This window comes from Epinephelus moara, chromosome 22 (assembly GCF_006386435.1).
Source record: "Epinephelus moara isolate mb chromosome 22, YSFRI_EMoa_1.0, whole genome shotgun sequence".
In the NCBI taxonomy this organism is placed as follows: Eukaryota; Metazoa; Chordata; class Actinopteri; order Perciformes; family Serranidae; genus Epinephelus; species Epinephelus moara.
Window position 1 is genome coordinate 26,860,394 of NC_065527.1, and position 27,985 is coordinate 26,888,378.

At 39.3% G+C, this 27,985-nt stretch overlaps 3 protein-coding genes across 4 annotated transcripts; 1 reads left to right on the plus strand and 2 right to left on the minus strand.

The window, feature by feature from the left end:
• Positions 1-1,742: 1,742 nt before the first annotated feature.
• Positions 1,743-15,319, minus strand: daxx (death-domain associated protein). 2 transcript variants are annotated; one of them, XM_050034549.1, is made up of 11 exons: positions 14,994-15,319; positions 12,906-13,176; positions 11,968-12,420; positions 10,596-10,727; positions 10,348-10,464; positions 8,834-9,065; positions 7,751-7,929; positions 6,758-6,914; positions 4,405-4,957; positions 3,541-3,676; positions 1,743-2,665 (listed from the first exon to the last, which is right to left on the minus strand). In XM_050034549.1, exons 2-11 carry the CDS (start codon positions 13,149-13,151, stop codon positions 2,606-2,608), a joined length of 2,265 nt encoding a protein of 754 aa, XP_049890506.1. In that variant the 5' UTR covers positions 13,152-13,176; positions 14,994-15,319; the 3' UTR covers positions 1,743-2,605. The 2 variants fall into 2 exon arrangements, with proteins under 2 accessions (XP_049890506.1, XP_049890507.1); XM_050034550.1 differs by having other exon boundaries at positions 14,990-15,319.
• Positions 15,320-16,037: 718 nt separating this feature from the next.
• On the minus strand, positions 16,038-23,294 carry tapbp.1 (TAP binding protein (tapasin), tandem duplicate 1). The gene is made up of 8 exons (XM_050035071.1): positions 22,951-23,294; positions 21,674-21,865; positions 20,239-20,487; positions 19,757-20,116; positions 19,059-19,382; positions 17,868-17,969; positions 17,532-17,560; positions 16,038-17,385 (listed from the first exon to the last, which is right to left on the minus strand). Exons 1-8 carry the CDS (start codon positions 23,009-23,011, stop codon positions 17,374-17,376), a joined length of 1,329 nt encoding a protein of 442 aa, XP_049891028.1. The 5' UTR covers positions 23,012-23,294; the 3' UTR covers positions 16,038-17,373.
• Positions 23,295-25,975: 2,681 nt separating this feature from the next.
• Positions 25,976-27,819, plus strand: LOC126384097 (major histocompatibility complex class I-related gene protein-like). The gene is made up of 3 exons (XM_050034989.1): positions 25,976-26,123; positions 27,123-27,389; positions 27,512-27,819. The coding sequence occupies exons 1-3, from the start codon at positions 26,066-26,068 to the stop codon at positions 27,802-27,804; spliced, it is 618 nt and encodes a 205-aa protein (XP_049890946.1). The 5' UTR covers positions 25,976-26,065; the 3' UTR covers positions 27,805-27,819.
• Positions 27,820-27,985: the final 166 nt, after the last annotated feature.

A 27,985-nucleotide genomic window follows, 5' to 3' on the forward strand; every position in this document is an offset into this window, starting at 1 on the left:
GATTGTCATTCCTGAAAAGTGTGCATTGGCTGTTTGCTTTGAGACACAATCATTCTGTTAAAATTTGCATAAAATGCAAGTAGATAGTGTACGCAGTGCACTACATGTGAGTGTGGAAAAGTATCTGATTTGAGACGCAGCAATGGAAAACTGACTTTTTACCAATATTTGACATTCAACTAAAATAACCTGCAGCCTTTGCAGAATTCTTTTCATACAATAAAAATGTTTGCCATATATTTAGTTAAAGAACAAGTAAAAATCAGCAACACAGAGGCTGTACATATAAAATGTATAATTTATTTATCAAAAATGAAAAAGAAAAAATTCACAGTGAATGATGGATCACCCCTCTGCATACATAAGGCCTGGCAGATCTTACCTACTGTAACTACATTCCAGATCTGCACTCTGAAAAGACTATTACCCCAAAATATAATTTCAACCTGTGTGGTAAAATTAAATAAAAATTCAGGGGATTCAGGAAGAAAAGACAAAAATGGGGGTTGTTGTCGGGATAAAAAGTTGAGAGATTTCACCAACACTCTTCCATCAACATACTAATACTTGTTTTACACAGGGACCAGCCAGACAGCTAGTTATAATAATGAACGCAATACATACTACTCACAAAAAAAACCTTACTTATCAAATGCTAGAGATCTAAAGTGCATCACTGTATTCAAAACAACAGCAGGGATGCAGAAATTTCCTTTCTGATGGCTTAATGTATCTGAGTACCCAGTGTATTGACAGGAGAGAACAAAAAGCTATTAGCTGCACCAACAACTGTAAAAAAATAATGATTATTTGTATTAAAGTGAATCATTGTTTGTGTCAGAATAAAACTTAATTTCTTTCTTGTCATAATGCTCAGGTGTTTAGGATCCTTGACTGGGCCGGGACTGGCCTCAGTAAAAAAGGCATTCATGGTTTGATCGTTGTTTGAATAGCTACTGTGCTGAGTTTTGATTTGGTGTTAAACTGCGAGGACCAAATGAATAAATGTAGTTATCAGGGCTGGGCAGAGGCAAAGGTAGAAATTATCAATGTTACGGAGAGATTCTGTTTGAGATGCATCTCTTTCAGACCTGTCAGAATCATGAGGAAACATTTTTGTGCTATAGCTACATAAAGGATAAGGCTTAATGTCGACAATTCTATGCAAAGACCAAAACCAACAATGTTGTAGTCCATCTCCTGCTATTGTCTGACTGTGTTACCTTGCTCTCTGCAGCAAGCCCACTGGTTCCTACTGAAGACTTAAATCTTTAAAAATAGGTCAGAAATTTAGTTTTTTAACGTTTTTAATACACAGAGAAGCTTCAACATTTATAAGTGGAGTATTTACTGACATATTTTATGTCATAGAACAAAACACTTAGGCTTGTGTTAATCACAGACCTTATTGCAGGCATCTAATCAAAAATGTATTCAAATTTAAAAAACCCACTGATTTTAAGACGAGGGAACCGGGAGTGTAAAAATGCTGACTCATTGCCACATTTTAGGATCATTCCTGCAGCACTCTCTGTGGCACAGAGGAATGACATTTATCAGGCTTTGATTACAGTGTCAGGTAACAATCCATCAATGGTTTTGGTCTTTTGATGGGATGTTGACTATAAGAAAAATATAGAAGATTGTCAACCTTATCCGTCAAACACTTGTGTATTAGCTTTGTCAGCATTCAATCCAATATCTATCTAGAAACTCTTCAGTGATCCAGCGGCAGACATAAATAAAAATAGTCACTTTCTTTATTATAAACCTGACAATAGAAATAGGTTTGGAGGGAAAACATAAAAACATTTTAAAGTGTCATTGCCCACTGTCAGTGCTGCAGTCCACACGTAGCTAACAGTAGAGTACAAACCACCACACAGTTCACTGGTTCGATGCACACACCATAAATTGCAAGTTAAACAATCATCTAAAATTCCTTTTGTTCAGACCACCACTACCCACTCTCCTTTATGGGGAAAAAAAAGCAATTGAAATATAAAAATGTAAACAAACTGGTGGTGAGTGTAAGTCCTTGCCAGTCATGTGTCTGTGAAAACAGAACTCCCTGTCTGGGCCACCTGTCCGGCTGCACAGTTCGTGTTTTTAGGCACTGGTTTCTAACCCAAACCACACTAACAAAACTTTGAACGGAGGGACAATCATCCCAAGAGGATTTTTCTTTTTTAATCTCTGAGTTTGGAATAGCCCAAATGTTTCTCTGCTTAGATAAAGAAAAATACAGCTGTATTTTCTGGTACACATAGCAGAAGAGAAGGACTCCTTGATTTTCCAAAAAAAACATGTCCTGATTAAACAGCTTTCTTTAAAATGTTAGGTTACAATTATTTTATTTAAGTCTTTTACAAAAACACCTGTCTTGGCTTGGTTATATGTAATCAAGTGAGGTACTAAATTCATAGTTTTCCCCATCTTCCACAGCCACAAATGGCTGTTTAGATCACATTTAGAACAGTAATGTTAGCCTTTTTCCTCTTCTTACAAGATAGCAGACAAGGCAGTCCTTAGAAACGGATCTTTTCAGGAAATCTGTCCCAGAATACAGGTGAGATGTGGAAGAATCTTGCATTAAAGTGGGAGGTCATTCAGAGTCCGACAGGACAATTATTTCATCCGGGTCACACTGGGTGGCCACATTGACCTGGGAAAAAAAAAAAAGGTGCACGATTAGAAAATGTGTACTATGTATATGTAATAATAGAATCAGATTTAATATTCATCATTTTTATTTATAAAATATACCATTTGTGAGAAATGAAATTCTATTTTATTCTGCTTTTAATTTGAGGAAGTCTGGAGCACAATCATTAACTGAGGTGCGTTTTTGTTTTTTTGTAGGCATATTCTGAGCTGTTCACACTTTAAAAAGGACCTTGTTTGTTTGAGGCAGACAGGAACATTCAATCTGCGTAAAAATCTGTTTTAACTAATTTGCTCCTACTGTTTTAGATTTTTGTGGTGAAAAATCTGTGAAAACAACAAAATACGAGCATCAAGTGAAACAGTCATGTAGGATAAAAACAAAAATATATTCTTTTGGAAAATCACATTGACTAATGTAGTTGATATACACTGTATAAAAGTAGTGGACCTCTAACCGTAATGGTCTTCAATTTGGTGGGAACTTATTTACTTATTATTATTTACAATAAAACTAATAGTGATCATAACAATAATTATGATGCTCTGTTGGGGGAAAAAAACACGATACAGTAGCTTTAATAACTGCAATACGGATGAGAAACAACTGTTGCATATACTTCATGAAAAACCTGAGAAATAAGATTTGTCTTACATTCTTTATCTAAATTCTGAATAAAAAAGACGACAAAATTGTAAACTAGATCAAGTACTCAATTTGGAGGTGCCATTTTACCAGTTTCACAAATGTAGAGACATGATCTGCATACCTGAACACTCTGAAAACCTTTCTGTCAATCTAGAAACCTAACTGTGATCCAGCTTTTGACCATCACTACGATCACCAGTGATTCTCATCTCTCTGTGTGCCCCCACCTTGTTTTTCTTGGGAGGCGGTGTCGACTGTGAGCTGCTGACCATTTCCTGGGTTGGAGTGTCTGCTCGGGTTGACTCTACCTGCGGTGGAGAATTGCAGCTGAAAACGCCCATATCCAGAGGAATGTCTGTCTCACTGAGGAGGGAACAATGGGCGCGTGGATATAGAGTGGGATGGAGGGACAAGAACATGGGGAGAGAAGTGAAGAGGTAGAAGTAGATCAACAAAAAAAACAAAAAACAGACTTCTCTGATAAAACTTCAGTGAACTAGAGCTGCACCTAACATTTTACGTGAGCCTTGACCTAAAGCAGAACTTAAAAACTGGCATTGTAAATTCAGATTTGCCATTTCTTGACTATGAAGTCCCAGGCTGAGTTTGAGAAACTTTTTCAACCTACTCTAACGGTTCATAGGTGAGAGAAGGTGTTCACAGCACTAATTTAAGGGATAAAAACTAGACCAGATCAAAGTCCATTATTTGGTGAAAATCAATCGAGAAATACAGATGTCTGGAAATGGTTAAATTGATGAGTGTTTTGCTCACACACAATGAGCACAGTCAGGAGGACTCGGAGCAACTTCATTACTAAAGTTTAAGTTAACAAAACCGGATATCTGCTGGCTACACCAGAACCCCTGAAATTATAGTCATTGCCTCCAGAGGCTAAATCGTCATCAGACCAATAGTGGATGGGTTCCAAGATTGTCAATACACCGATACATGCGCATTAAGTGTACTAAAATGGATTTATACCTACTATGAGAAATACATGAACATGTGTTCATTATATTTCAAATATTACCATAACAATATTAAATAGATTTATGTCCTAATCTACCACCAACAGAGTCTTACAGTACCTGTCATCGATGAGTATGTGCTTTGTATTTCGGGACTTCTCTGATGTTATGTCCTCCCTCTTCCTCTTCTGGCTCCTTGTGGCTCTGATGCTGGGTGGCGGTGACGTGCCATTGGTAGTCAGTGTGTCACGATTTTCTACAATAACCACTGGCGACAGGGGCTGAGACACCCCATTGGCTGCTGCCGGTGAGGCAGGGTCCTTTCTAACTTTGCTGGTGCTTACCAGCACAACTGAAACTTGATTGGAGGAATCCACGGGCTCCTCTAATCCTGCATGGTTACCATTAGACAATGTTGTCTGGTCATCTGTCTGCATTGATTGTGATTGGCATGGGCTCTGTCTAGGGGACGGGATGTCAGACAGTTGGGACTTGCTTTCATCAGAAAGAGGACTAAGCCCACTTGTGACTGGCTCCTCATCCTGATCTTTCACACTGCCTTCCTGCTCTGCAGAAACGCTTCCTGACAACTGATCCATCTGATCGTCCTTGTTGGTACCATCAAAGGCTGGTTCTGCCTCGTTGCCATCGTCGTCCTCGTTCTCATCATCGTCTATAGAAAGTGGGAAATGAATGTAATGAAATCTTTGCTCAAGGTCTCTGGCACCCTGGTTGGTTTTACCAATCAAGTGAAAGAAAGTGCATAATGAAAATATGCCACAGAGATGCCCAGGAGATATTCATCACTAATGGAGGCATTCTAAATAAGACATTCACAAAGTGGAAGGAGACTTTTTTTTCCCTTTAACTTATCATTATGGAGTAACTGTTAATTGCACAATGTAATAGTGACGGATAGGAATGTCCCAACAAATGCTTTTGCCCCCTTTCACAATCCAAATCAATTAATACTGAGTATCTGCCGACACAGAGTCCTTATCCAATACTTCTAATTTTTTCTAGATATAAAGTGCATAGTGCGCACTTCAAGTACTTTATAGTTACAAAAATCAATATTTTTGCCCTTCTCGCTGTCTCAAGGGAATTCCTCTGTCCCTTTAAAGGAGTATTCTCCAGTGTTTGCTGTTCCAGTGCAGCATTTGTTATCTGAATGAACTGTATTTCATTGAGTGTTTATTTTTGTTGTCTGTACATTTTTTGCACAACCCACATTAATAAATTACTCGCATTGGCTTTTTGCTTGCAGGTATTTTGTTGCACTTGCATGGGCGTCTTAAGTGTGACAGACCACCGTCTGCATTTTGCCATCTTTTATGGCTTGGGGTGTTTCACAGGGGGCAGGGTGCTGAGTGTGGGGACAGATACCCTTTTTCCATTACAGTGGACTGAATTGGCTTCATTTAGTTCAGCTGGGGCGGCCAGCCTAGCACTGCAGAGCTTTGCATTTCCAGTACAACAGAGTGAACATAAAACCCTAAAATAAAGCATATATCTGAAGTGAAAACAGGCTGCAGGAGAGAAACTAAACTCCAACAACAGAGATTCAGTGAGAAGCTGCAAAAGTACTGAGAGCTGAACACACAGAGACCTTTTAAAAAGCCTTTCTCTCTGGTGAGTGAAGTCTCACAATAAACACGGCTTGTTTCACAACGGGGGTCACAGGGGGTTGGTTGCTGTTGGCGAGACGTCACCACTACCTGCATGAGAGCGGCCAACTTTTGGACCTACTCTAGAGAAGGTCCATCTCTGGCGCAGCTCAGTGTGGCACGGCATCTCTAAACTGATAATGGAAAAACCAACCGGCGTGGCTTAGCTTGACTTGGCGCAGACACAAGAGGTAATGGAAAACGGTTATTGCGATACATTGCAATTTATTACCTTTTTTTCAACTGCTAATTATAAACCCAAAGGATAATTTTGTCAACATCCATTTTATCTAATAAGATAAAGTTTGAAGTCTTTTTTATCTCACCTCAGTCATTTTCATTGTAACAAAACGGATCTTTGGACTGAAAAAGAAATTGAGAAAAGTATACTTTGTGTACTATGTTAATTTTAATGACACTTGGCATCGCTGCATCGCTATGATACTGCCACACAAAAATATTGCGATACTATGCTGTATTAATCTTTTCCCCCACCCCTAGTATATATGTGTCTTTGCTGATTTGGTTCAGACTACAGAGCCTCCATGTTATTATTTTATTACTTCCAGAAATATACTGTAGGCACAACTCATAACCTTCTGCTTTAGTTTGAGTTCTTTGCATTTACTGTCCCCACAAGCCGAAATTGTAGAGCCCTTTAACAAACCATCTTGAAGATAATTACTTGTTGAAAACTATACCAAATTATGTTTTAGAAATATGTAGACATTGTTTACCAATAGCTTCACCATCAACACTTTCGCATTTCAAAAAGAAAAAAATTGAATTCATATCTCTGCTCTAACCTGGTCCATCCTGCTGAGTGCTGGCCTGGATCTCTTCCTCAATGTCTGGGTCTGATGATTCATCTTCTTCGTCATCATCCTCCTCCTCCTCCTCCTCTTCTTCCTCTGCCACTCCATTCACCTCTTTATTTTCTCCTCCATTTTCTGATCTGTGGGCCTGAAAATAAAATGTGTGAGGGTCAGACAGGACCAGATAGCCAGGGGCAGAGGAAGAGAGCATGAAAAATGGAACAAGAATGAAAAATAAATTAATAAATAACTGTCAGAGACAGTCAGGTGTTGGTCCCACACCAGGCAACACTTTTCATTTAAGTGAAACAAAAACAACAAAATTATTATGATACATTTCAGATTCCTGTTTTCCAACCCCCATCAGTAGTGGCTGTTGTCTTGCTGTTTGAAGTAGCAAGGCAGTGTTCTTTCATATGAGTTTTATGCCATTTACTACAAGTGACTGACCATTTTCCCAATGCATTTTTTGTTCATCTGATGGCAGCCACTGGTTTACATTTATTTCTGACAGATATGAAAATCTTTTTTGCTGTGAGGGAGGCCATTCACCATCAAGCAAATATTATGGAGTGTTTATTTCTATATAGCATTTATACAATGTTGTTGCAAAGGAATGCAGTTGAAATCTCAGATGGATTTAACAATTGTACCACTATGGTGTATTCATGTGTCGACAGGAAGATCTGTCACCTAAGACGTTTGTGTTTTATACACAAATATGAGGAAAGTCCAATCATGGACTGAAACGTCTGCACTTTTTGCACTATATGCACATTTTTTCACTGTCTGTACAGCTCTGCAACTTTTTGTTCTGTGTGCAAGTCTTGCCTTGCTTCAGTGTGGCATCTCTCTGACTTCCACACCAGAAAAGAAGACAAAAATGGGACAATTTCTTAAAGCGCAGCCCATCCCGTGCCTATCAAACACTGAAAGCAGAACACGCCGGTGAGGATTTTCCCCCCTCCCAAGATGCTGTCATACCTCTTTCTCCTTGTCTTTCTCCTTGTCTTTCTCCAGTCGTCTGGCCCTCTCCTGCTCCTCCGTGTCCTCTTGTCTGACGGCGTACTTGGTGATGACCTCCTCCAGACGGGACAGAGCCTCTTCTCTGTTCGACCGAAGCCGCCTCAGCAGTGAGGGGTCTGACAGAGCTGGGTCTGCAGCTTTAGAGGGTGGTGGAGAAAAGAGAGGAACAGCAGGTGAGAGGAGGGATTGATGATAACAAAAAACAGAGGAACAGGCAAGAGCAAGAACGGAGGGGTCAATAAATTAGAGTTAGATAAGCTTCAAGCAAGAAATACCAATTAGGAGCTTTGTTACTCTTCTTTTTGTTTACACTTTTATTGAAGGCTCTAAAATCTAAAGACAGGTTAGCTCTTTAAACAGTACAAATCATGTTTCTATTTACATATATTGTATTTTATACATGTTTTATCTTTTTGAATTTGCTAAGGGCCCACACCCACCAAGCCAATGGTCAGCTCAAGAGCGCATAAGATCAAATGCTAGTGCATGGTGAATATTCTTTGTTCTTTTGACATTGGGTTGTGTTGGTAATGTGCTAACTGGCTAACTAGCATCTTGAATCCGTCCTGTCCGTCTCCTGGTTTCCCTTTTTGAATGAGGAATACAGACTACCACCGCCTGCTGGTACGGAGAGTTATTTCTTCTTGCGCAGGCGCTGAACTTATGTGCTAGTTGGCTATTTTATGTAGTCTTCGGGGTGTGTTAGGGGCAACTGTTTGGCCAAGATGCAGGCGACATGATGTGACGCAACAGTCAGCCTTTGCTGCCACTAATTCGTTAATAACAGTTTAGTGTGTCTGGGCCTTAACAGACCAAAATAAGTGTCAACATTTATCCACCTCTAAACCCATGAAGTCCTAGGCATTTTCATGTTGGTTTAACAATTATTTCCATACTTGCATGCTGCATGGGACAATGGATGGTTACTGAAGTGCCCAAAAAGGTTTGTTCCCTTTGGTCCAAAACAGAATAAGGGTTCATTTTGTGATGTATTTACTGTTTATTTGTTAACTAAACTAATATTCCTGCCTGTAGCCTTACCAGGCTTGTAGGGGTCAGTGAGCCATGAGCCGAAGTTGTACACCAGGTCCAGGTGACGTCTCTCCTGTAGGCTGCTCCCTGTCTCTCTGAAAGCCTCCTGGGCGATTTGGTTTAGCTGTTTTCGGCTCAGGCACAGGTTGTGGCGCACATTGGCGCGCAGCACCTGCTGGAGGATGTCTTGGTAATCTGGAGGGTTCCTCTGCGCCTCAGGGCTGTTGATGAAACGTTCAATCTGACAGGAAGAGGGAACATAGGATATCAGATCAGGAGCATGTCAGAATAACCCACATGATGCTGAATGACACAGCTCCCCCAGCCTAACCTCCTGGTTCAAAAAAATGTAAGATTAAACTACTGACAATATGATATAAATAACTTTACCTGGGTCATCACTAGATCGTACTGATTTATATCAAATTATTGTTAGGTTTTCTGCTTTGTATTGTACCTAGATGTTTGTGAAAACCTAAATAAAAAAGATTTATAATGATCATTATAATAATCCTCTTTATGCAAGATCGAGGTTAGCTGTAATGTTTTTACACTCAAGATTCAACATGGTAGATGGTAGGGAGTCTAGGGACAACCTGGAGAAATTTTTGGAGGGTCAGCAGCCTACGTAAAATGAATATTCCTGAGCTCAAGGTATACCTGAGGGGGTAAGAGCTCATTATTAGGGATGTCACAAGAACTGATACTTTGGTACCAGTCGATGCCAACATTCCAAAAATGTGATGATACTTGTTTTTGTCCGGTACTGTAGGTACTGGGGATGCAATTCTTCCAGCTCCGACAGGGCAGCATATACGCCTACAAGTGTTCTAGTCTGCTATTTAATGCCCGATGACAATGATGGAGAAGAAGAAAAAGAGGAAGGAGAAGAGGAAGAGGGAAAAAAAGAAGAAGAAAAAGAGGAAGAAGAAGAAGACCTACCAACATGCCCCACCTCAGCTCATGTTTTTAATTCTTTGCAATGGGAACGCTGTGTATTTACACTTTGCTTCAAAGCTTGACAAGGCACTGGACAAATGGCCTACCATGGAGAACTTACTGTCAAATCTTACATGTACAAGTGCTGAACAACAACAACAGTGAAGGAGAAATATGTCAGTATATTGTAGGCTATATCGTAAGGTTTCTTCAACCACAAAAATCTCATGAACCCACATTAACCAGTTCTTTGCATTGGAGGCAGATCATTAGGGATTAATAATAAAATGTAAATTTCACTGATACTGGTAACGACTACTACATTTCTGGCATCATGACGTGCCTATTCACTACTTAAACTTACTATGGGATTTCTATATGGTTAGAGTTAACGGGTATCATATAGTAATTGTATACTGATTGTTATCTGTGCTAACTTTCAGAGTCAGGTCTGCATGTAGCCCTGGGTGGAAGCAGGACTCAGGTAAAACAACCCAGTAACACTAATAGTAAACACAAAGTTTTACCCGACCTCTTACTTTCCAGAACACCGCAACAGTTTGAACCAACAACTAGCAGCTCACCTTCCTGTTGATCTCAGGATAACGAGTGCTATTGTAGCGGATCCTCTGCTCAATGACTCGACCTGTTAGTGTGTTGCAGTTCTTCAGTTCACACAGCTTTTCATAAATCTTCATCATCTGAAAGAGAAGATGACAACAGGAAAAACAGGTGAGACTAGCTGTCATGAATAAGCCAATGGTTCTTTTTACAGCTTTCAGCAGTGTTTATAACCAGTGGACACCCATGCTGCATCAAACTCGAGCCAAACCTTGCGTTTGAGCTTGTGTTCCTGGATGTATAAAGATTCCTCATTTCCCAGGTCATCTAAGCTCAGCTCAGCCTGCTGCAGCCGGTGGATCTCATCATTGTACACTTTCAATAGGTTCTCCAGGTACGCAATCTGAAAGAAATGGACAACAGATATGAAGGGTCAGGTGTTTGCCAACACAGACTTGTCATCATACATTTAGGCATATAAACCTGGATGTTTGTGCTTATATCTCAAGTTGTATGTCAAGGATAAAAGGAAAAAGACGGCAGAAGAATTAGCTGTAATTGATTAATAATTTCTAAGCTAACAAGTAAGAACAGGTGAGGATTACATCTTAGTGAGGTACTAATAGCATTATGGCATTAGGTTGAACTGATCAAAATCTGATTATAATGTCTTTATGTGGGCATTAAAAACAAGAAAGAAATCATCACAAGCTGCACAGTGAGCTGACTGAAATAAGAGCATACTCACAAATTACTACCCTTGTTTAAAGATCATTTAACCTTTCCTTCAGCCTACATTATCCACCTGATTATAACTTTTTCATACTAGAATCTCACCTGCACATCTCCGTTCCTCTTCGACTGCTTGTCAGACTTTTTACACAAACCTCTATTTAGAAAAATTGTTCCATGTCTCAATTATAATAAAGCGTTTGTTTAAACAAAACACCCCTCTGTTTTTACTCCTTTACTGTCTTTAAGACAGGGGGTGTCCAAACTTTTTCGGACAGGGGCCAGATTAGATAACACGAAAACGTTTAGGGGTCAGCTGCCTCTCGCATCAAATCATACAGATTAGTAAAAAACAAACAACGACGACAAAAAGAAAAAAAAAAATTAATTCAACTGAGACAAATGCAGGCAGCCCTCGCTTTCAACTTTACGTGTCTTTACTGTGGTCATGTGTGCTACCTAGCAGGAAATATCTGCTGCTAGGTAACTGGCCATTTGCTTATATACCATCTGTAAACATGCAAACATTATTCCACCTGCATAATTCCTACTTGGTGCATGTCTACAAACTGTATGATAGTCCTACCATCATGAAGTAAACAGAAAAAATTACATAGTGAACTTGCTTGTTCACTATGGGCCACATAGAGTACGGTATGTTATGAAAGACAAGCTATAGGCTGTTAAAAATCAGTCCATGGACTGATGAACTTTGGACATGGCTGCTGTAAGGGTAACTGTAACTAAAAATAATCACAATAATTGTGTAATACCATATAATGTGATACCATGAAACGTGATATTATCTGAGCTCATTATTGTGCTGTGAAAAGCTCACAATGTTGCAACCCTAATCAGCTTTATAAAAAAAAAAAAAAAAATAGTCAGGCTTAGTAGTGTTCAACACTAACCTGTTTCCTGGATGCCCTCTTTGCCTTTCTCTCTGCTTCCTGTACCTCCTTATTATTGCCCTCCTGCAGCCCTGAGGTGGAAGGTTCCTCATCCTCCACTGTCGGTTTCACCCCTTTCTCTTTCTCATCCGTCTGAACTTTAGCCTCGTCTTCCCCTTTTGCCATATCAGAGGTAACCTGTACAGAACTTGATGTTGAGGTAGAAGGCCCAGGCTCAGCCTTGGTGAGGATCACCCTCTTCTTGGCTGCATGCTGCCTGAGTGCAGTGCACAGTTCATTGATGAAGACAAAGGTTTTGGAACGGGTGGCCTGAGCGCGAGTCAAACATCTTCCCAAGGTGTTCCTAAACTCCACGGATGAAAGATAGTCCGGAGAGGCCTTGGCATGCTTGGTTTGGAGGAAGGTCAAGACCTCCGGGCAGTCCTGGGTGAGAGCTGAGCAGTACTCCACAAACTGGGAGAAAGGAGAGAAGAAAACATGAAAACGGAGAAGGCATGGTGACAGACTAGGGAAACAAGGAAAGAAAAAGAAAAATACGAACACATACAGCAACAGCACATTGCGATTCAGGTTTTTCCAGTTCACACCCAGTTTCAATTTATTGTCAATATAGTTACAGCTCTTCAGTGTAATACTTTTGTCAATAATTAAGATGGATGTTTGCACATCTACAAAAACTTTCTGGAGTCAGGTGCTGGGTACAAAGATCAATGCAATGAAGAGCGAAAGGGTAATAGCACATTGGAATAGGATTCATGACATCTTCAAAAGGGAGCTTGTAATTCCAGTGTGTATATTAATTATTAATGTATGTGTTAAAGAATAGTACAGCTACTGGCCAAATGCTAATATACTTTGAAATTGACATTTGTCTCAAGTTTTTACTCATACAAGTATATCCCAGCCACTTTGGCTTATGCCACTTAATGTAAGCTCACCTCAGTGAACAACCTCTGATTCTCTGCCTGAAGAACATGCGTATGCTTCTTCGCTGAGGCAAAAGGTGACTGGGTAATGTGGGTAGGGGCAGGCTGCTGAGCTTTGAGTGATGAGACACTTTTGGCTTGATGTTGAGAGGATGAGGTGGAGGCAGAGCAGGACTTTGGAAGATTCTCCTCTTCATCGTCATCATCATCATCAAGGACTATGATCTTATCCGCCATCGAGGCAGAAGCCACCGCCATGCAAAATGTTGGTAATTTCTGCTTACTGAAATACAAACAGGGAGAATGTTGATGAGGGCAACTGAAAATACAAGATGTCACATAAGCAGTAGGATGCTGAAGATCACACAGTGTAAAAATTTGCAGTTTTCTGGTGGAACATGAGGGATGTGGTGGGTTTGCAACAGTACTGATGGCTGATGACTGATGTATAACAATCTAAATCTGCTAGTAGGACTGTCACAAAAATGGAATGGAGTATATAGAAAAATATTGGCTTTTAAAAGTGTGGTGGAGTGAAAGTGAAAAGTAGAATGAAGCGTTAATACTCAATACAATTACCTCAATATTGTACTTAAAGGGGAATGCCACCTAAATTCAGAACCCAATATGCTATTTCCATGGACAAGGAAAGTTCAATCAATATTTGTGAACATAAGCAACTCTCTGTCAAAGCCAGAAACCAGAGAAGTAAGTATTGCTCTTGTGATGTGATCGGGGCAATGGGGGACGTGAGCAAGTAACAAAACGTGTAGCTCAGCGTGTGATGTTAACAGTGATGTGGAGGGAAGCCGCGGCTGGACAGTCCTTCGGCGATTCTCTTGTAAGTCGGCCTGTTCTTCACCGTTCCCGTCATCTGACAGTTAATGGCCTCTTCGTTTGCGAGGACAAGGAGGGCGCGCAATTCTTTGTCTCCCTAGTTGCTCATCTTTACGGTGTCTGTCAGGTTTGAGTTTCCCTCTTGCTACTAGCTGCTCGCTAATTCCTGCTATCAGCTGTTTCCTGTTTATCCACTGCCAGTGGGTCGCACGTGCGGCGTCATCAACAGCTCCTCCCACAAGTCTTCAACAGCCCCTCCCGTTGCGGAAAGCTGCCTCAGTCTGTTTAAACAAAAATGGTTCCGCCAATATGACTACCCTACGAGGCGGAAAATTGGGCACCTCGGATAAACTCGCCAATCCGGCCCTGTGTGTCTAAACGCTTGCAGTTTACCGGCAAAACGGCTCAACATTCACGGAAAATCTGGCAGTATAAAAGGGGCATGAGTTTCGGTGCAAGTCAGAAAACAGTTAATGTTGTAAGATATACCAATTCAAGCCTGGTTAGCCATTGTTGATAACATCAGATTACAATGTATTTTGCACATACAAACAAATTACAAATTGGACAGTACTGAATGTAAGACTATTTTAGTGAAACACAAATAATACAGAAGTGCTGATAAACAGTATGTTACTGCAGTTTTCACTACTGTTGATGCACAGAGCAACCATATTGGATTTCGAGGTAGGGATTGGTGAAGTTCCTCCAGAATTCCGAATTAGAAATTCAATGTAAGGGGGCCTTCCAGTTGAAATTTCCAACTGGGAACTCTGAAAATCTGACTTCCCAGTACAAATGGAATGCACCATTTATACCATATGACATCATAAATTTGAGTTTTAACCCTCAGTTTTCGGATTTGGAAAAGAGTTGGTTATGCTGACTAATAATTTCGGACTGTCTTTGACAATACGAAAAACATGTATGAATTTTGAAAATAGGTGTAGTTTCCCTTTAAGTAGAGTACTTGTGTAAATGTAACGTTACTTAGTGACGTTTCTACCACTGCCCATAATCCAGAGTTCCTTATGTCCCACACCAGTTAGGGCCCCGTATTAACACATTAATTCTTGGGCAAGCAAAGAAGCTATTAGCATTACATAGTCTGTCGGTTTAGGAAACCTGACAATCAAGTAACTGTAAGTGAAACTGGACAGCGACGTGACCCAAGCTTGATGACACATTACATTACAGACAGATGGCAAATTAAACCACAGCTATTGTCAGGAAATAAAGGTTTGCACACTCATACATACCGACCTCTTGTTTATAAGCTGTTTGGCAGGACGACAAAAGAGGATGATGTCCCACTTCGTTGCACTATAAAAATTCTGTTTTCGAGTTAGCTAACGTTAGCATTAGCTAACTAGTTAGCATTGTGACCAAGTAAGTCAGCTAAGTAAGAAAATAGCGAACCAGAAGAAAAGCCCGTATGTTGTATTTTATGACAATTTACGAGACAAACAAATCCGCGATACTATTTAAAACCTCATTTTAATCCCGCCGACTTTCTGTTTACCACAAGCTCGTTAACTTCGCTATGCTGTCGACTCTCTTTGTCGAAAGTGTAACCGCTCAAGTCGTGTCAACAACTATGCCTCTGATTGGTTGATAGATGGTCTACGGTCAGTAATGTTGTTCCCCATTGGGTGACATAATCCGTTGAGTAAAAGTGATAATATGTTTGTTTTTTATTTTTTAAACGCCGATTTATCTACATCCAAGAGGAAGTGAATGAAAATATTAGAATTTAAAATTACATTAACGATAATTTCAAACGCCGACTTTAAGGCAAGTGCATTACCTTGACATAATCAAAAAATAAAAATTGAAAAAAAGAGCCGTTTTGCGTTTTCAGTTAATCTCATAAAATCAAATACATATAAATATTTTTATTTCTATATTAAAAATATAACATTTGTTTTTATCTGCATACCCTGTAAGCTTTTTTATAACGTTAGTTCACGTGCATTTATTAATTACGTAATAATCATTTAACAATAAAGACATAAATAACTATCTGGCGAGAGGTTGGGATTAAGCAGCTGTTTCATCTATTACTTCATTACTTTGTATATTGTCTGTTTCTTCAAACACTTAGTCTTAGTTGGGTATTACTCAAAAAAAAAAACGTTCGCCATGTAGTCTTATTCTGAAAAAGAAACCGGAAGGTGCAGTTGTTCACATTAATGCTATCTTGCGTTTGACTAACTGCTATGGAAGTACAGCCACTATGCAGAAATACTTCCAAGCCTTCCAAGCAGGTTTTGACAATCATATAAACAGGAAACTGGAACCAGCATGTTTTAAGAAATTGTATTTATTTCACTTCAAATGCAGGCTTTAATTACGATTTCTTAATTCTGACACAAATTTTGAATTTTCCCTTCTGCAGAACTTTGTACCATTTCCTTCACATTTCTATGTAGGTTTAATTTTGCATTAGCCCAGGCTGTTGGAGTATCATTCCTACCAACATGTGATCAGAGCACTACGAGAAAACACAAGTGAAACAAAAGTCTGACAAATTGTGTTCGATCCTGTTCATCCTCTTTATAAGAATTCATAAAACTGCCCTAAGAAACACTATAGAGACGCTGCAACAATCAAGAACATTTACAAAAAAGTCTTTCATACCAAATGCAGTAACTTCACTAAAAAGGTAAACACCATTCACACGAGGACCTGTTCACTATTGTTGTCTGTACTGTGCATGTTGTATTATCTATCATATATATTGTGATTAACTATGATGTGTTTTAACCATCCTGTGAAGCTGAAGGCCAATTTTTACATTCAGGGACAATAAAGATTATCATTACTATAATGCACAAATGCACATACAGGTTTAACAAAACAAAAAAAGTCAGAATATACACACATCATATTCTCTATATTTACAATAATAGGTATTTGTGGGTCTAGATAGTTTCATCTAATATTGATTTTACTGTTCTGATCATTTACAAAAGATGTTTTAGGTTCTATTTCTTTCTCAAACACACATACACACACACACACACACACACACACACACACATATACACACACACACAGGCTTGTCTCTAATCCCTCAAATACAACTGTTTTTCGGTGTATAAACATAGCCAAAAAACTTTTATCTATGTGCATCATACGGAAGCATTATCATCACCAAATTGAAGTTGACGTTTAATCACATTATCGTTTCAAAATTCCTGAACATTTCTGGCCCTTTTCCAGTGTTCACGACAAGACACATTATGTAAAAAGTGGGAGGCCAATATGATATAACAGTTAAATTGCCCTCAAAAGGACGTTTAAAGAAATATTACAACATGTTTAGACAGAGGCCCTGTTCAGTAAAATTCTCACTGAAATCTTAGCAGAACAGTAAGTTTATCCCAAAGTATTATTACTATTTGAGCAAAATAGTGAACAAAACAACTGGCAAGCAAGCTTCTCTGGATCTGTGGGGAAAAACAACTCTAAAAGGTAAAGTTTACACAGATTTATCACCATGCAAGCTTCAAAAAACAAATGACATAACTGTCTGCTTAAACACGAGGATAGTCACCCCTGAAACCCTAGCCGAGATATCAAAACAATCAGGTTTGTTGATTCAGTATCACACTTTCACAGCAGTTGACTTCATTCTTCTTTACTTGTCTTTCTGTAAGTGGAAGATGTAAAAGGTTATTATTAACACCCCAGGAGCATTTCCAGGGTTATAAAACATAAGTAGACAAGTAGTACTATTATGTAAATAAATTCAGAATTATAAATGGTGTGTGCTAGTATTTAAGAATGTAACATTACCTTGTCTTGTTGACCAGCCTCATCTGAGCCTTCATACGGTGAAAGAAAAGACAAAAAGACATACACAGTAATGAAAATAACATTGAAATATCATATTATATTTTATCTAAATTGTTTAAGTGATCAAGGCACAGCATTCATCCCACACATCTTTTACTTAGTTCAAAAATTTGTCAAATTTATAGTAGGTTTTTAATATTAGTACAGTATATGCAGTTGTGAGATAGTATCAGTCCCTCTTGCAGTTTTATATTAAAAGGGTGCAAACAACTTAACTTTATAAATCATTATTAATACTCTCAGTATACAAGGCATTTTTTCTGGATTACTTCTTACCTGAGCTGGTAAAGGTCCAAGAGACAAACTTGATTAGACCGTAGAGCACTAGCGCTACACCGACCATTGCCATTGAGTCCTCAATGGAGGGAGTGCTGAATCCTGAAAAGACAGAATTTGAAAAATTAAAAAATAAATCATGTCTCCATATAAATGTGATTTCACAGAGGATACGCTTTGCCATTCATATGAGTTTACTTTTTACAAGTTTTTACTGCCCCATAGAAAAAGTGACCATAATCCAGTCCCTCAAAGCTTATGACATATGCATAGCAGAGGTGGTTGATATGACAAGTTAACTTAATTGGATATGGAAGCACTTAGAGACATTCACTGTTCACTGAACTCTGTTAAAATAGAAAATGGCATCAGGTAACTGTAATGCATCATTAAACAATGTCTGGTCTCATATCACACTACTGGTTCTACCATGATATAACTTCTCTTGCTACTTCACCCATTAATACCTTGACAATGATAAGGGTTTTACTGTGAGCCAAATTATCCACAGAGGTCTCCTCCTCTCCGACACAGATGAACCCGGTGAATAAAGCAGCTTACTGTTACAAATCAGTGTTTCTCCTACACTGTTGGGCACATCGCAGATGGGCTGCTATATCTTATCTTTTCTCTCATCTTATCTTGTTTATTTGTGCTCACCTTTTTTCTCTGATAATTTAAGATCCAGACATTCAGGAGGTCTCTTCCTCTCCAAAACAAACAAACCCAGTAGTTTAAAATGCTAAAAACACCCAACAAAAAAATGTAACAGGAAAATACTGATTTTTTAACAACTCTAGTCACAGAGGAGGTGCTAACGATGGTGGCTGACGCTAAAACATTAATAGCCCTAATTAGCTAATTCGAAGGTAACACAACACAACTCTTCTTATTTTCAGGTGATTATAAACTAAAGAAAAGATACTTATTATATTGTATTCCATTTCTGCCAATATATCCCCCTAAATCCTACACACTGAACCTTTAGGTCTGAGTTCTTACCACAGAGCCCTTCGCTGCATGTCATCCCCTGTCTCCCCTGTCTTTCCTGTCTCTCTCTGTCACTCTCTATATAAAGCAAAAAATGCCTAGAAAATAATAATCAAAATTATTATGAAATAAAAAAATGAAACCCATTGTTGACAAAAGAGCTTGATAAATGTCCTAAACAACACAATTCTTTCAAATTACCAACGATGTTGACGGTCGTGCTGGCCCGTCGTGCGCCTCCGAGATGGACAGCCACACAGGTGACCTCCCCTCCTCTGCCCAGGTCCAGCTTAGTTGTGTCGAGCTCCAGCCGGGAACTCTGGCTATAAGTTCCATCCCAGGCCTGCTTGTGGCCCGTTACACTGCCTGATCCCAGAGGCCTGGACTTCCCATCAGCGCCTTTAAACTCCCAGCTCAGTTCCAGGGAGAGGGGGGCAAAGCCAGACGCCTCACACTGGACTGTCAAAGTCTGGCCGGGAACAGCGAGGGGCAGAGGGGACGGGTGGATGGAGAGAGATGGAGGTTCTGGGTAGAGGGAGAAAAGAGTGAGGGCAAAAAAAAAAAAAAAAAGAGAACAGAGAAAGTTAATAACAATAATTATCTGATACCCAATGAAATCTGGGTTATTTAGGATCTTACAATATGCTCTGATACAGAATTTGTTTATTTCAGTGCTGTTTTACAGCAGACACTAAGCAGTAACAGGTTATATGTGACAGTGTGTGAATACCAGTATGGACAGAGACTGATTAATGGTGTACTTGAGCATATTTCCTCTGTCATCTCCACTTGAGTAATGCTACAAAGAGAGGATGTTCTCCTCTTAAGCAGAGGTCAAGGTTAAGAAAAATAATCCAAATACAAGCATGCCATTGGCTTTAAACAACCTTTTCTCTCACCTACAATCTCAAGCTCCACCGCCACCTGAGCCACAAGGTAGGGCAGATAAACTGTACAAATATACATCCCAGAGTGACGAACTTTAGCCTCCTGCAGTATCAGAGACGCGTTTCCTTTCTCATGCAAACTCTCAAAGTCCAGTGTGGCCCCTTCCTCTTGCGTATCAGCCAAGCGGTCCGCTTTGCCATCGTAGGCCAGAACCAATCGGCCATCACCTCTGAACTGGTAGCGCCACTCTACAGCAAAACCCAACCCGGAGAGAGGCGAGGAGGGGTCGGCCCAGAAGCCACAGTCCAGCAGTACTGGTTCCCCCAGTCTGGACTGCACTGAGACTGTTTTACTGGTAACACTGAGGATCACTGAGGAGACAGACAGACAGGACAAGAGATCTTAATTATAGATATCTCTAAATGGTGGCAGCCATGTTGTCGATGATCCCTTGCAACAATCATCATTGGTCGTCTGAGTCAAAAATCATTACCATTGTGCTCTTTGGTTGCTGTAGGAGCACGCATGATAGAGGAAACGGCCAGCTCTTTGTTCAGGCCCTGAACGGCGGTTGAAAACCAAACAGCTTGCAAATACATGGGGCTTAAGGCGGAGGCTGTGAGAGGAGCAACCCATTTGAGGGTGGACGGCTGCGGCAGGAAGGGGTTGATCTCACACTGGGGCTTCTTAACAGAGCCTCTGGGAGGGTTCAGACAGCGGTGGCAAAGAGTGGCAGCTGGGTCTGAGGAAAGAGGAGTCGCAAGACTGTCATGTGTACATTGTTATGGTTTAGTAAATCAAAGACGCTTGCTTTGCTTTTATGTAAAAGAAATGGAATTTGACCAAGAGAATGGTAAGAATGGTCGGATAAAAACAAATCAATTATGGATCCCTGGCTGAATGAATCAAGTTTAAGTCTGGAAAAACATAAATGAAGAAATTAAGCAACACTGAACCCGTATTTAATGTAAAATTAAACAAAGAAACCTTTAACAGAGATATTTTAGTAAATTACTATATCAGTGTTGAATCAGTAAAAGGATGCAGAGAATACATAGTCTGGAGCTAGACATCTGAATTGCTATTTAGGATTTAGAGGGATATTTTGGCAGAAATGGAATATAGTATAATATGTATGTTTGCATTTGAAAAACAGATTTTTTTAAACATGAAACTGCTTTATTCAGTTTGTTTTACTGGTTTATATCAACTGGTCCTTTTGTTTTGCAGAGGAAGAAACCTCTACGAATAATTCGGCTCACGGTTAGAACGTCCTGAACAAAGGACACTGAAGTTTCAGCTGGTTGCAAACTACAGTCCTCACTGTTAGATGCCACTAAGTCCAACTATATCTTACACACTGGACCTTTAAGTAAAAGAAAGTGTGGTTTTGAAGCTAGAGAACACATGCTTGCTGCATCTGTGTTAAGTCTATGTTCATTGCTCTCAGTTTTCTTCTCACAGAAGTCTCTACCAACTAAACTGACCTTTACTCTGACAGTTTAAAGAATTTAAAGAAAGAGACCTACAGCCCTTGTCAGTGAAGTTTAGATTACGTCATTTACAGTAAGCAAACTGAATAAACAACATTCACCACTGTTTCAGTAACTAACTTAAGGGTATCCTCGTACTGGGGTAGAAGTCATACTGGGGTTCAACCAGGTGTCAACACATTCAACTCAGATAGACAAGCTGAAAAAGTGCAATCATGCTCCGGTATAATAATGATATTATAGATCAGCAGCACTTACATCTCTAGAGGCTTATAGTTCTATATCTACACACAAGGAACAGCAGAGAGCAAGGACCCACACATATGAAACATATACCTCGTACATACAAGAAGCACAATGCACACCCACTCTCAAACACACATCTAGATGAATGTGCGGTTACACATTCTGTTCAGTGTGTATTTTTGAACTAACCTGTGACAAAGTAGACTTTGTCTGGGTTGATGTCAGATGGAGCCGGTTGGGACTCTGCAGTGTGGCTGTGTGCATCTGTTCTGACGTGAAGCAGGGATTTTTCCTGGCTCGTAGCTGCAGTTAAACCTCCTCCTCGACCGGCTTTCTCCTGCACGAACCAGCAGTCCAGCACTGGACAGCTGCTGCTGCAAGCTTTTGACAATAGATTTAACAAGAAATGAACAATGAATATGGAAAAAACACTGTGAACAAGAGCATATGATTACACCATATTCTGATATTACAGTCCATGGTATTTTGTATTCTTCCATGGCCACACTTAAACATTCCCCTAATATTTAGCAATGAATCATTTAGTGTCTCCAGTATCCCTCCAAAACATATGAGTAAGTAATCCACCATTAGCTGCAGCAGTTAATGTCATAAGAAATACAAAATATAGAAGGAATTATGAGGCCTTGCAAGAGTTAAACCCTGACAGACAGAAATAAAAGTAAAACTGTGATCCTCTCCAGGGAGCAAATACGTTGAGGTTGACTCGAGTGTTGCAGAGTCTTACTTTCATTTTTATTCTCCTGCTTTTTCATGTCATTGTTTGGACTTTAAACCAAAATTCTGACAAAATGAGCAGTATTCTCAAGAAAGTCTGAGCTCCTTTTGCCTTTTCTTTTCTCTCTCTTTATTATTATGTTCATACACGTATTTAGATTTTAGAGTAGTTTCCACTAGATGCTGGGTACAGTTTCGGCCACAGGGGCGCGCTACTTCACTGACGCTTCACGCCAAACTCCCTATAGAAATACATCATAGTTTAACTTAATCTAGTGAAAGCTAAATGTATACGGGGTATAGGAAATACCTTTTGACATTATATTGCATGACTGGATCTTGTGTCAAATTCGGCATACATATTTCACAAATAATCACATATCAACAATATATAATAGCCTGAAATATTGAGTTGGACTCACTTTGCACACTGTGATCCTGTATTCTGAATTTATATTACAGCTGTTGGATTTTCCTGTTAATGACTCCTGAGTAATGTTATTTACAAAACATCTTCATCTGCAATCAACAATATGCACATTAACATTAGCTATGCCCTTTTGTTTCACGGAGTTTGAGTTACTTCAATACACGAGAAAACACGCATCCGGGCCACAGGTTCACTGCACATGCATAAAAGTAGTCTGTTCCATCTGTTTGGTTTAGCAGCAGAGCAAACCATATCGACAGATGCTAAATAAATCGACAGACAGCCTTAGTAACCTTACCTTTAATGAAGCAGAAAACAGCAACCAGGGACAGTTTGTAGATTGTAGAGAAGTCTGTCATGATTGTATGTCTTCAGTTTGTAGTCAGGTACTCTTTGCTGCTATGGTACGAACAAAGTCTTGTTTGAATTGTGGGTTTCCCCTTCAACTCCGGGTACATTTTAGTTTCACTTTCACGTACAACGAGTCCGTCAAGTCAACCAGAAAAAACAAAACAAATTCCGGTCATAATTTCAAAGTAAAGCCATTGTAATCAACGTTGAGCGACCTTATAGGTAAACTTGCATCTGAAAATAAAACTGACCGGATACTCAGACACAAACCCTTTCACCAGATCTTCAAAGCAAAGACTGCTTGAAATAGTTTTAATTGTGCATTGAGAAGTTCTCCAGCTCTACAGGTAGATGGCGCCCTCTGCCACACAATAATCCACCAAGACTTGCGCTGGACGTGTTCCCAACCTTTATGTGTCCTTCCTTGATCTATTAATCTGCAAAGCATATCCTGCATCTAAGATTTAGCATAACTGCCGCTGTTTAGAGCATGTGCACAACTGGTATGTGAGCATCTTGAATCCTTTAATTCAGAAAAGGGAGATTAGTGAGAAGCAAGTGAACATGTGAGGCTGCAAACCATCAGGAGTAGAATGTGGTTTGTGGGAACAGAGGTCATATGAGGACAAGAGAAAAAGTAAACAGTTAGACCAGTATACTCCTACACCTACAGCCTTTTTATAATCTACTGCTCAGCAAGATGAGCAACTATCACTCCATCCAAAAAGATATTTCTCCACAGACACTCATGCTGTCATTGTTTTCAACTGAATACAACATATCAAGTTCATGTTCATGACCCTCATATCCACAGAGCAATATTTGGGTTGCATGTCTTTATGTGCTTTTAACATGCATATTTTGTTTGATGATAACTAATTTCCATTCAGTGTACTCCCCAAATGTGTTATCCTGCTATATATGTCGCAGTTTCTTGTAGATTCAAAGCCAAATGCACACACTTTCTTTGTGGCTTTTAATCACTGATGTTTTACCGATGCTCATGTTTGGTTATTTTTCTGAGCATTTTCATTGACTCCAGAGGAATGTGGCAAAACAAGTAAGACAGACAAGATAACAACCATGGCCTGCTCTTTGTTCCTGCTGTGCACCCAAATGTGCAAATCATGCCCGATCACTGTGTCACACCCAAACACAAAAACGAAACCTAACAGGCTCACCATGTGATTTCTCAGAAATGGCACAGAGGGATGTGTTGTTTCTGGCCAGTGGTGGTGCTCTAACTCTGTCACTGAGTCCTGAGAGGGAAACTGACAACAATACCTTATGCAAGAAATAGAAACAGCAGGGTTCGGCAGCGAGATGAAACAAAGGAGTTAATAAACAAGTTGCACTCTGGGCGGGTTTGGTGTGACTCACTGTTTACGTCTGTTCCAGATAATTAAACCGTGTTGTCATCTAAAGTGTTTCAGTTCTGTGTAAATGAAACAATGAATCACCTCAAACCAAAACTTACATCTTGTTATATTCTTGTATCTACTTTACATTTCCATTTGGGTAAAATAATGAGGTCTGTGTGTTAAAAATACTGATGCCCAGTTTGCCCTGCAGTGACTGCCAGGTCAGAGCGACAGAGTGTTGGTGCGTCTGCTATTTCAAATCAACAAAGCAAAACACAAAATGGCAGCACACAGGTGTTCTCAGAGTCAAGGGTGTGGCACAGTGACAACCCGCATGTATCGTGTCATACTGTGTTTGTCTTACCTTAGGAACTTTACAGAACCACACAGCATTATGTCTAGCAGAGCTTTGCTGTATTTTTCAGTGCCAAAAAGTCTCATATAATAATAATATTAATTATTTCCTCATTGATTAATTCCTTATTCTGCTGTTAGAAACATATAATTTGCGGACAAAGCTAAGAGACACACAATAATTCTTTACACTGTACATTTTGTTGAAAAGTTGTATTTGAGACATGAGTGGCTTCACTAACAAATAACGGATTAAATAGGAAAATGGCTGTGAGGATAATCTCCTGGATATTTTGAATGTAAGCCAGACATAATGTGTATTTTTCATGCCATATTTTGTTTTGTGTAAGTTATTTCTTTATTTAATCCACCAGTGGAAAGGTGGGGGCAACTGCTTAACTGAATTTAGAAGAACTGCTTCAATCTATCTTTAAACAGAGAACTTTGGTGTTCATCAGAGATGCAGTGGAGGTTATATGCAGATATACTGGGTATGGTATACCTGCCTCTTTTCCTGTCTGTTGACAGTATACCCACTGGAATAAATGGGAGAGTATGCACACTTCCTCCTCGGTAACCTACTCATCTATCTAGTAGTACAGCCACCTCATCGGCTACCACTACACTACAGCTGTCCATGGTGATCTAAATGGTGTTTCAGTATAAAACAGTATCCCTAAATATTTGGAGATACAAAATATCGGCCACGTTTGCCGCTTAACTTTCAAAAGGGTCAACAGCTGATGCTTCTCCAACACTAACTCTAGTCCAGTGGTTCCCAACCTTTTTCATTAAGGGACCCCCTGTCTATCATGAATTGTGAATTGAAATGCTCCAATTTGTGCCTTTTCTTCATCAATTTATGGTGTAAATGTAAATTGTAAATCTAGAGGTGTGTTGATCAGAACAAGTTGCAACATGAAACCTATGTGTAACTTTGTCTTGTCTGTCTGACTGTCTGGATTGCTACAATGTTTTATGGTCAGGAAAGTCAAAATGATCCTTGTAGGACTTGTAATGTGTAAGCGTGTCTAGGGTGAAGTTTATATTATATTATATTATATTATATTATATTATATTATATTATAATACATTATATGTGTGCAAAATCCTAGTATGCTGTTTGTCTCCTGTTCTTTCTTCGTATAGTCTGTCTGACTGGAACACGTTTCATTTTCCAACAACCTCTGTTCTTCCATCTCACCTAGTAACTGATGACGATCAGGAAGCTCAACCAATGCCGAATTATCTCAGCAGGCAGTCAACAAAGTGAAGCGGGCTGTAGGGACCGCGAAAGAGATCGGCTGTGCTGTGTATTGACATTTTAAGTGTTTTTAGGTTTGTTATATGATCAAAATGAGGAGTGTCATTTTACTGCTGCTTCTCTGCCACGCTGCGTCTGCAAGTAAGTTTTACCGACACTGAAAACGTCTGTAGTTGTAACCGTACTTTTATGATACTGCGTTGGCTGATGTCGAGTTCAAGCGGAACTAAACGCCATCAGACTTTTTGGTTGTTGTAGCTTACAGAGGTCTCATGTTTCCGGGCGAATTTATTGAGAGTCGGCTTAACTGAGATATGTCTACAGTCATTAATAATTATCATTATGCTATAATAATTCGCACTCGTATATTATCATACATTTGTTTAACCTGTGTCCTCTAACTATCGGCAAGTTTGTTGGGGCGATAACGGGTGTAATTTACCAGCTTAACCCTTGCTCTGCAGGCTGTAGCTGTGGGCTCATGGGTGTGAACTCAATGTGTATGTTTGAATATAAAAAAGTAATAGCCCTAATTAATATGCAATCCGTAATTTCTAGCCATAAGACCTGCAGGTTCAGATATATCATTTTGATGTTTTTATTTTGACTTAATATGTAAAAGAGCTATCATGTGTGTTTGTTTTATCATCTTGTTGCCGTATTTAAAAGCAATCTGTCTGTGAAAAGACCTGACAATTTACAGGTTTATAACAGGTTTTATGTTTGTGTTTTGAATTTTGGTTGTTGGTTGATAAGTTACATTAATTACAGATTGTTAATTTAAGAAAACATAATTGTATTACATGTCAGACATATTGTAAAATTAATTAATTAAGTTAGCTCTAGATACTAAAGTTTTATTGTATCGTTGTAAGTGTTTTTTTTTTAATAATAATGATAATAATAAATAATCATGTGAGTTATTATATATTAGCTGTAGTGGATGTTCCTTTCTATTGTTCTTTATAGTGTATTATGGTCTAGTATAGTGTTTTTATTGTGTATTTTGGAGTACATTTTCCTAAAAAAAAAACCAACAAGGTACTTTTTGTACCCAGGGAACTGATATTATTGTAACAGAAAAAAAAATCAAAGATTCCATTCAATAAAACTGACACCCTTTTTATCAACTGTTTACAGTGACTCACTCTCTGAAGTATTTCTACACTGCGTCTACTGGAGTCCCAAACTTCCCAGAGTTTGTGGCTGTTGGGTTGGTTGATGAAGTTCCGATAAGTCACTATGACAGTAACACCAGGAGAGCAGAACCCAAACAGGACTGGATGACAAGACTCACAGCAGATGATCCTCAGTACTGGCAGAGGGAGACTGAGAGATTAATGGGTACACAGCAGAACTTCAAAGCCAACATTGAGATTGCAAAGCAGCGCTTCAACCAAACTGGAGGTTTGTTGACGAATTTCACTTTTAACTCAAAAAAGTATTTTATTGTCATTAAATTGTCTCTCTCTGTCTCTCTCTCTCCCTCTCTCTGTCTCTCTCTCTCCCTCTCTCTGTCTCTCTCTCAGGTGTCCACATTTACCAGAACATGTATGGCTGTGAGTGGGACGATGAGACTGTAAAAACTAATGTTTTTTGTCAGTATGGTTATGATGGAGAAGACTTCCTATCATTTGACCTGAAGACAGAGACATGGATCACTCCTAAACAACAGGCTGTCATCACCATACACAAGTGGGACAGTAACAAAGCTGATATAGTTTACAGGAAGAATTACCTCACTCAGAGTTGTCCTGAGTGGCTGAAGAAGTATGTGGACTATGGGAGGAGCTCTCTGCTGAGAAAAGGTAGAATGTCCTGAATTACAATACCTGAATTATTCTGTCACTCACTTTGTCTTTACGGTGGTAATACTAGATTTTCATGTTTGTTTGTTTTTCTTATCATTTCACTTCTTCGTATTCTGTATAGCAGCAGAAGGAATGCTGTGATTTTACTCCTGATAATAACCAGGGAAAAGAGATAGAAAACAAAGGTTGATG

Excerpts from the sequence above, each read along its gene's own strand:
- tapbp.1 (XM_050035071.1), bottom strand. The coding sequence starts at position 23,011 with ATGACAGACTTCTCTACAATCTACAAACTGTCCCTGGTTGCTGTTTTC. Across the intron at positions 21,866-22,950 it reads TGTTTTCTGCTTCATTAAAG|CTTGCAGCAGCAGCTGTCCA; the intron begins GTAAGGTTACTA and ends TATTGTCAAAAG. Across the intron at positions 20,117-20,238 it reads AGCAACCAAAGAGCACAATG|TGATCCTCAGTGTTACCAGT; the intron begins GTAATGATTTTT and ends CTGTCTCCTCAG.
- LOC126384097 (XM_050034989.1), top strand. The coding sequence starts at position 26,066 with ATGATCAAAATGAGGAGTGTCATTTTACTGCTGCTTCTCTGCCACGCT. Across the intron at positions 26,124-27,122 it reads CTGCCACGCTGCGTCTGCAA|TGACTCACTCTCTGAAGTAT; the intron begins GTAAGTTTTACC and ends AACTGTTTACAG. Across the intron at positions 27,390-27,511 it reads GCGCTTCAACCAAACTGGAG|GTGTCCACATTTACCAGAAC; the intron begins GTTTGTTGACGA and ends TCTCTCTCTCAG.
- daxx (XM_050034549.1), bottom strand. The coding sequence starts at position 13,151 with ATGGCGGTGGCTTCTGCCTCGATGGCGGATAAGATCATAGTCCTTGAT. Across the intron at positions 10,728-11,967 it reads AGAGGGCATCCAGGAAACAG|ATTGCGTACCTGGAGAACCT; the intron begins GTTAGTGTTGAA and ends CATTTCTTTCAG. Across the intron at positions 4,958-6,757 it reads CACTCAGCAGGATGGACCAG|ACGATGATGAGAACGAGGAC; the intron begins GTTAGAGCAGAG and ends CACTTTCTATAG.